Source organism: Varroa jacobsoni, unplaced genomic scaffold, assembly GCF_002532875.2.
Source record: "Varroa jacobsoni isolate VJ856 unplaced genomic scaffold, vjacob_1.0 scaffold_1245, whole genome shotgun sequence".
Classification (NCBI taxonomy): Eukaryota; Metazoa; Arthropoda; class Arachnida; order Mesostigmata; family Varroidae; genus Varroa; species Varroa jacobsoni.
This window is the reverse complement of record NW_019214147.1, coordinates 48,536-56,487: the sequence shown is the minus strand read 5'-3', so window position 1 is coordinate 56,487 and position 7,952 is coordinate 48,536. Positions and strand designations below refer to the sequence as shown.

General features: G+C 42.9%; 1 protein-coding gene and 1 long non-coding RNA gene across 4 annotated transcripts in view; one reads left to right on the top strand and one right to left on the bottom strand.

Moving 5' to 3' along the window:
* Positions 1 to 223: 223 nt before the first annotated feature.
* Positions 224 to 7,952, top strand: part of Ziz (dedicator of cytokinesis protein Ziz) — a 39,442-nt gene continuing 31,713 nt past the window's right edge. For 2 of the 3 annotated variants that reach the window (XM_086971518.1, XM_086971519.1), the window contains exon 1: positions 4,813 to 7,542. In XM_086971518.1, coding sequence (XP_086827644.1) covers positions 6,997 to 7,542 — 546 coding nt within the window. In that variant the 5' untranslated portion in view covers positions 4,813 to 6,996. Of the gene's footprint in view, positions 510 to 4,812; positions 7,543 to 7,952 lie in introns of those variants that run through there. The other variant, XM_022846618.2, reaches the window with a different exon arrangement.
* LOC111267981 (uncharacterized) lies at positions 3,117 to 4,688 on the bottom strand. The gene is made up of 2 exons (XR_002684937.2): positions 3,698 to 4,688; positions 3,117 to 3,533 (listed from the first exon to the last, which is right to left on the bottom strand). It is a non-coding gene; the product is annotated as an uncharacterized LOC111267981 (long non-coding RNA).

Below are 7,952 nucleotides of genomic sequence, written 5' to 3'. Positions count from 1 at the left end.
CCTCACGGGATGATTTGTGTGCACGTACTAATGAGCAGTAATGAGACGAAACAAATTCGATAAATGCTTTAGCTTTAGCTAGTTTGTAGCGGGTGTAGTCGATTCTCTCTCCACGTTTGTCTGCGTGCCCTCTCTCCGACTGGGAGGTCGCTGCGGTTGTGGCGTCCGCGCGCGAACCGACCCGATAGACCGCCCAGTTAACCTGGGACTGTCGATTGTCGCTTATAGAAATAGCCGGTTACTAATACCGTTTCGAAATGTGAGCAATGGTAACAGTGAAACATACTGTCTCGCGGCTTGTAAAACCATAATGGAAATTACAAGGCTATACGGTGGCAATCGTAAGCACAGCTGTTAACGTCGGTACCTAAAGAGTGATGTGAATATTTGTGAGTGTACGTGTGAGCAAAGGGTGTACAATTGCTAACATTGGTACTCTCTAACTAAGTTGTGGATTAAGTTGTGCTCGCTGTCCCATGTATAGTTTACCATGGTTTCGTCGTGAACATGTGGGTGGCTCCATTGTCACTGTCCAGACCCTTTCACAGGAAAAGTTTTTTTTTTTTGTTCTCCTCTTATAGTATACTCCGCATATGCAAGCAGATGGCTCGTTTCTTCCTTTTGGATCTTTTGAGTGTTGCTCAGTGCTCTTAAGCCATAGCCATGATTGTACCAATTGCTGCTATTTGTAGCAGCCTGTATAGCGTGGCGTGGAGTTCGCGACGTTACGCTTTGAACGTACAGAATTAACTGAATAGCTTGGTATATATGGCTTGGTCCGATCGACTCATGCTTTAAGCGAGCGGTCTCCTCAGTCGGCACCTTCCCACGAGGGAGGCCACTATTACTCCAAACTGGGTTCTGTTGTCTGAGGATATTAGAGGATACGATACCATAACATAGTATTTAACAAAGAGAACATGCCAGCGGTGAGCCTCTCGAAGTCTGAGCCAGATTACTCTACGAGGCAGGACGAAAGGGCGTCAATATGTCGGTTCACATCTGGCAGACGCTAGTAGTGGCCGAGAGTTATATGCAAACGCTACTATAAACGACAAATAATCCACAAGTAGTATACGTTTCAACTGATCTGGTCAAATTGATTTATTCTATTCTTCCTGGCTAGACTAGATGGATAAATAAAGTGAATCGCAAAAACAAATGGCAGACAATTATCGTTGAGAAACTTTTCGAGCTCACATAAGCAACTCTTTAGGCTTAATTAGTGTGTACTGGTATCGGCGTATGATCAAGCGAGGACAATTCCAGTGTGTAACTGCGCTGGCCTCGTGCGTCCCGCAGTGCGTTGGACGCCACGTCATGCATTTTCATAAAATACTATCCTACGATTGAAGCAGGCACAACGTATCATGGCCTATTCTCCGAACAAAGTTCGTGCTAATTCTATAAGTCGACACAACGACATGCGTTTAGCATAACTATTTTAGATTTAGAAGTTGTTCCTCGGCCCCTCATTATCGACTCCTATTTCTGTCCAATCATTAGTAAGTTATTCGATCTCATTATTTTTCATCTATTCTGCTAGCGTCACCGTTGTAACAGAGGCCGATTGAATCATTGTAATAGTAGTCCTTTCTGTTTCTATCTCTTATGTCTCCTTTCCCATTGTAAAGACAACAAATTTTGCCAATAGATGTACGACATGTCTAGGTCGAATCGCAAACAGCGAGGGTGTACCGTGTCTTTCTTCTCATGAAGTATTGAGACAGTAGAACAATCCTGGAGATTACTTATGGGGCCTACGATTAAAGAAGCTTGTAAAGAAAATTGTATTTCGAAAACATATACACTATTGCGCTAGTCTCCAATTAACCGAATTGGCGCGCAACCTTACAATGGAAGCACTTAGTGATTTCACCGAATTCTACATTGAGGATTGCAGACAAAAATGAAAAAATGTTCGAGCGCCTCGTCACGCTCCAATATATCCTTATACATTTGTTTTGATTTTTATGTCGAAAAATAACGGTGCCATACTCGCACAGCATTACGTCTGTACGCATTATTGGTATTTTTTTGGCCGTTCATAATTCTGCTATGTATATCGTCGAGCGTGTGTGCCTGTTGTATACCATGCACTACAAGTATACACATATATCGGTACCGGAACATAATGCTAGTACTGACTGTTGATTGTTAATTGCTCGCCTGAATACTGCTTGCGTAGGCCGATTTCGCATGGACTACTTAGGCCTGACGTTAGATTGGCCAGACGCACCTATTTATTTTTGGTCAAATCGACAATAGCTTTCAGCTTTTTTTTGGGGCAGCGGAAAAGTCGACTGACAGTTGCAGAGTCAACTGGCCGTGCATGCGAAACTCGGAAGAATCTATTAGTCGATATGATCAGACGGTAACATAGCCGATCGAGGTGCTTTGAAGAGCAACGACTATTACGATATGCTTGTACGTCAAGCCTTTGAGGAATACTCCGTGAGTTCGCATAGGTTCGATTAGGAGCATTGAGCCCTCGTAATAGATCTTCGAGGGTCAGAAACGTTTGATCTAATATCATCTTCTACCGTGCAAAAAGCGTGGGACATTCAGTTAGACAACACTCAGCAACAGTGAATCGCTTCAGACATGAACACGGAAAAGTCACGGAAAAAACGGATGAGCGTTTAGGGAACGGACGACGAATAATCGGTCAAGTGATCGGAGCAGCAACGTTTTATTATAGTCGACTATGGAAAAAATTAGCATTTTAGCAGTTTTTACGAAGGTGGGGTGGGGTGGGCAGACAGACGAATGGGTACCAGCACAGATTTGGCCGACGAAGATATAGAATCACGCGAAGCGAAGCGTGCTAATCTTTCCATCAGTATTCTTGTGTAGAATCACACTTACGGTGCGTGCCATCAGGACAACCAATGATATAAAAATGCGTCTTTTGGATTTATTGCTATGGATCGTCTTAAGCATATACATTACATGTATAGCGTATTGATGCTTAAGTATTGATAAGGTACAGATTGAAAATGGGCGGAAAACGAATACAATGTTTTTAACTGTAGACCAGCAGCTGCCTGCAAGGCCTATTTAAACACCTGTTTACTTTGCAAAAGCCTAGAACGCGTTGATTGAAGAGTCGGCTTTCACACTGTAATACTCGCAAATAGTTTGGCCTTCTTTGCTACGTCACTTTTATTGGAAACGTCGCCTTCAATGCTTACAGAAACATTGGTTCCTCTTAAGTTGTGGTGCATTTTATACGAATTCTATCAAACTAATCGCGGTCAGACTCTACGGTGTGTCACTAAAACTGATTAAATGTCAAAAACTTCTCACGTCTGGCTAGAACCAATAGCTGAAATGTTGAACGTTATAAATCGAAATATCAGATATTTCATTGATAGCAGCATTATAAGAGCCGTATAGTAGGAGGTTAAAGTCCATTCAGATGCAATAATCCGCTGCACCGAATCGCGAGTTGATGACTACATACTCAGGAATTGTGGTAGACCCGTCATCAGTCGTTATCTGTTGTTTCTGGAAATATCGTATCTGGAAAACTGTAACAGCGGAACGTCACACCATAAACATGCGATAATAAATATCGAAAACATATACACTAACTATAAATAGAAACCAGAGATGACCAGGTGTGTAAAAGGCGTACGTATTTATCGAACACATCTACTATTCAAATAAAGCAAGCCGGTATCAGAGATCTTACAATTGCTCTCCCTCTCTCTCCCTTTTGCCCATTGAAATCTGGCCGTAAACGAAACGTCACGTAATTTTTCGGTTCGCCGCGTAAAACGAGTCATCGCGGAGTGTAGAAGGCATCCAGTAACGTCGACCTAATCTGCTATGCCGATTTCTACGGTTCTATTCGTTGACATTGGGCAAGTGGTTGGAGAAACGGTAGCAGACGCCACTGTACGATAATAAGCGTGTTGTTTTTCCCTCTAGATCGAGATGCCTCTGTATATGCATCGCTGGTAGAGTGCTATCAATAGCCTCCTTCCCGTCGTGTCGAGAGAAACTTTAAAATGGTAACCACCCTCATGAGACGAGTGAGTCACTAACTAGTCAACACCCATAACGTTGCCGCCGCCGCGAAAACGCGACGACCGCGAAGGCGGCGGATGTTGGAGCCAGAAGCGACGTAGACGACGGCGTGGTTTTACTTGCTGCTCAGTTCAGTTGTTTCCGTACTTCCGTCCGGGGACGACACAATAATGCTTCTGTTTATGCGAACGGATGGAACGACTATAAAGCTGCGACAGCGGCGGCAGTGACCACGACATGAATGATAGCATGCAGAGTACGTGCAGTAGTTCCGCGAGGAACGGATGATGTCACCCACAGTCAAATAAAAACAAATGACGGCAAAATATCCTTCCGTAGGAATGGTGCCCGGCATTTTGCCCTCAGGCATTTACTTCCCCACGCCCACCCTCATCTCCGCTTCTTCTAATGGCTGGCGAATACATTTCACAGCCACCCCTAATGTAGACAGACGGCCTAGCAATGAGTAAATTTGTTCATTTATCTATTGCCGCTAATGCGAGGAATTTCAGCATTATAAAGCATGCCGTACCATGTCCAACCTGTGCGCAACTTGTCGATAGTTTCACGGGCGACCGGCGACAGCTGGTAATTTTAGATGAAATATAGGAAAATGTAATAAACTAAATAGGATTACAGTCAAACTAAGACGAAAAGAACTAATCCGGCTAAAAAGCAGGTAGAAATCAATTAGCTGGGCATAGCGGCATACGCATATAATCAATCTAGAAAGTTGGGCCAATCTTCGATCAGTATCTGTTAAAGAACGACGTTCAAGTAGATCTCGTTATCGAGACGTTGTCTAATTTTATTACCGTTTCGTATTATCGGGACATTTCTCTTATGCTTCGGTAGCCATTAATCTTTGAGTGAAGACCCCGGTGTCTATGGCTAGATGTTTCCGCTGAGAAAAGTGCATGCACATATTCTTTCAATCTCGTAAATTGTATAAGGGATGTTTAGGTTTTTTTTCATTATTGGACTTGTTTGCCTACAGGGTTTAGTGAGTGGTAAGGCGACACGGCCTCTTCGGCTTGTGTATATTTCACTAAACAGTAACATTAACGGCGATACGAAGTCCAGTTAATCTCGTTACGCTTTATTCCGTTACACTGTCTAACTCCAATATATCTGTACACATATATATATGTGCAATATTTACTACGCTGTACCTATTACAATGCACAATGCACAGCAGTCACGTAAAACTGGCCGCCTGCGTGGTGCGCTCCTAATATGGAGTGAATACTTCTCGGTGGTCAAAATTTGCCTGGTTCCGTTCTTCTTATAGATCGTTCGCTCGAGACAAAGCGGGCGAAACAGTACAAATGCGCAATGAAGTATTCAGGGGCAAAATAAGATGTGCAGCGTTGTACAGATAAATACTATCCGCGGGAAATCACAAAAAAATCCGGCGGGTGTAATCTATAATAAGCCGATAAGCGCAAATGCATGGATGCCGTAAATGTCGTATAAATTAATATAAAAATCGATATAGATTTCTGCTTTTGTTGTACATCTTATGTCTATCGTCTGACGGACAATAGCGTCCGTTTATTAATGAATACACTATGCAGACATAGTAGTATTCCTATCGTCAACAAGTCGCCGAATACCAGAATATTGCCGAGCCTTCGTTGTTCATTTCGTGTTTTTTTCAACAGCAAAATTTCAATTCTGCCCCTACACTCCTACTACTCGATTCAAGGGCTAGTTTAGGAAATGTGCTAATTAAATGAAGATACATTTGCTAATGTGTGCAATCGGTAGGCACACAGAGCACGGTAACGTACGAAGACACCTGGTCTATCTAGAATAGAATAAATATTCACTGATGTGTCAACAGACATCGTCGAAACACAAACCGATGATAAGATAAACGTGCCATTCGAATTTCCCGCCATAATGCATTTATAATTATTATAGAGGGCTAATAAGGGTTATGACTGTTATTGCCACCGAAGACGGCCAATGATGATGTCGCTGTACATCGACGTTGAGTGATTCCGTCTGAAAAAGATCCTGGAGAGCAAGAGAAATATATCTTTGCAGCGTTTAGAGGCGCATATCGGGTCTCGTCTTGTTGTTTTGTTTTGACGAAGTTAGAATCACGTCATTTCTTTACATTGGCCTGTGAATCGGACGAGCTCATGTCGTGGAGCAAATGCTGACTTACATGTTTGCCTCTTAACTATCGGGAAAGGTCACAAAGAGTTACCCTCGTAGCCGTTATAGTTCCATCTGCTTTCAATGAAAAACAAAAATCGTATAAGAACAAATGAACATTAACGAAACCGTATAGTATTCATCACTTTGCAAGGTGTTCGGGATTGATGAACATCGTTTAGGTCCGCTTTGTGGTCTAGAAACTTCAATAGACAATGCGCACTCACGGCAGCCACTCTGGCGATGCACCATCAGCGTAGATCAGCTTATCCGCGTACCAATCAGCTAGATTGCCTGGACGTACAGAAAAACATTACATGATTAGGCAAGCGACCAGCGCTCAAGGATCATGTGCTTATTAGATAATCTCGCATAACTGTTAAAGATACTGTCGAAGAGGCACCACAGAATGTTCTATCTTTAGTGCAAATTTGATCTATTTGACTTGTATAGCCCTTTATATAGATAAGTACCAATTACGCATTGATAGTGTTTTCAAATCGCTTCCTTGCTGATCTCTACAGATCCCCCTGCAGGGACCTCCTTCGTTCGTAATATAGTCAAAGCACCGTCGATGGTTAAGGCAAGTGCACTGTAATGTGAGGCTTTTCCTGTGGTCTTGCACAGACACGTGATAGTAAATAGAGTGCTAGTATCCATCTGGTAAACTAGTGCGAGTGGTTAGTGATAAACCGGAAAGATACTGCGTACAAATCTCATGCTAAATCCACTGAAGCTTCATTCAGGTCGTGACCATCTGGCATCACTTCTCGCGTCAATAAGTGATCCGTCAAGATGGTTCACCAGGCCCATGAGTTGCCCGTTCAAAGTCACGCGACGAGCGCAGGCGTACCCGGCATCAACGGACAGTCGGAGACCCCGACTGCGCAGCACGTAATGGTCACAAGTCCCGGGCAGTTACCAACAGCAAATCATGAGCTGTTGTCGCGACTGCAGACCACAGCCGTAGCCTTTGGCAGTGTGAGCGTTCACGTGAACGGGCGCAACTTAATCCCGGTCGGCCGGAAGGAGGTTCGATGGCAAGATGGTCAAAACCTAGACGGAATAACCAACGAAAGCGTTTATATCCAAGAAAAACCACAACCACCTGGTAATAATCAGAACAGCAGCGAAAGCGGGCGTTCCGTTGATGGTGCCGTTGTAGTTATGGACGCTAATAGGGATAAAGACATTAAAAAACAAATTATTAACCAAGGAAGCTCAAGCCTCCCAAGGGACAGAGCGACAGTATCCAGTGCCAATTGTGCTGACAAGAAAAGGGACGCAGCCGATGGATATGAGGATCATAAACCACGAGTACTCGCCAGGAAAAGAAAGCTTGTGAGTGATTTTGAAACAGCTATAAAAATATATACATATATATAGGTCTGAATAGTGACACCTACTACCGCTATAAGCAAATCTGTTGTATACGAATTGGACATCTATTTGGTGTATTAAAAACAGTCTTAAGTGTTTGCTTAGCGAGGACAGCAGTTATTGTGCATATCATAGTTACTAATTAATAGGAACTTTACTGAAAAAAAAAGTTGAATAATATACGAACGATGGGTGAATTCATCTCCATGAGGTGCTTTACTAGTACCGCGTATCCTAAGCATTCATTTTATAGCCATGTGTACATATATATACCTTAATACGCATATATTTGTTACAACTCGTTAACATTTATGAGCCCTTGGCTCATATCAATTTCTCTAGCTATATTTCGCACTGACATATAACATATT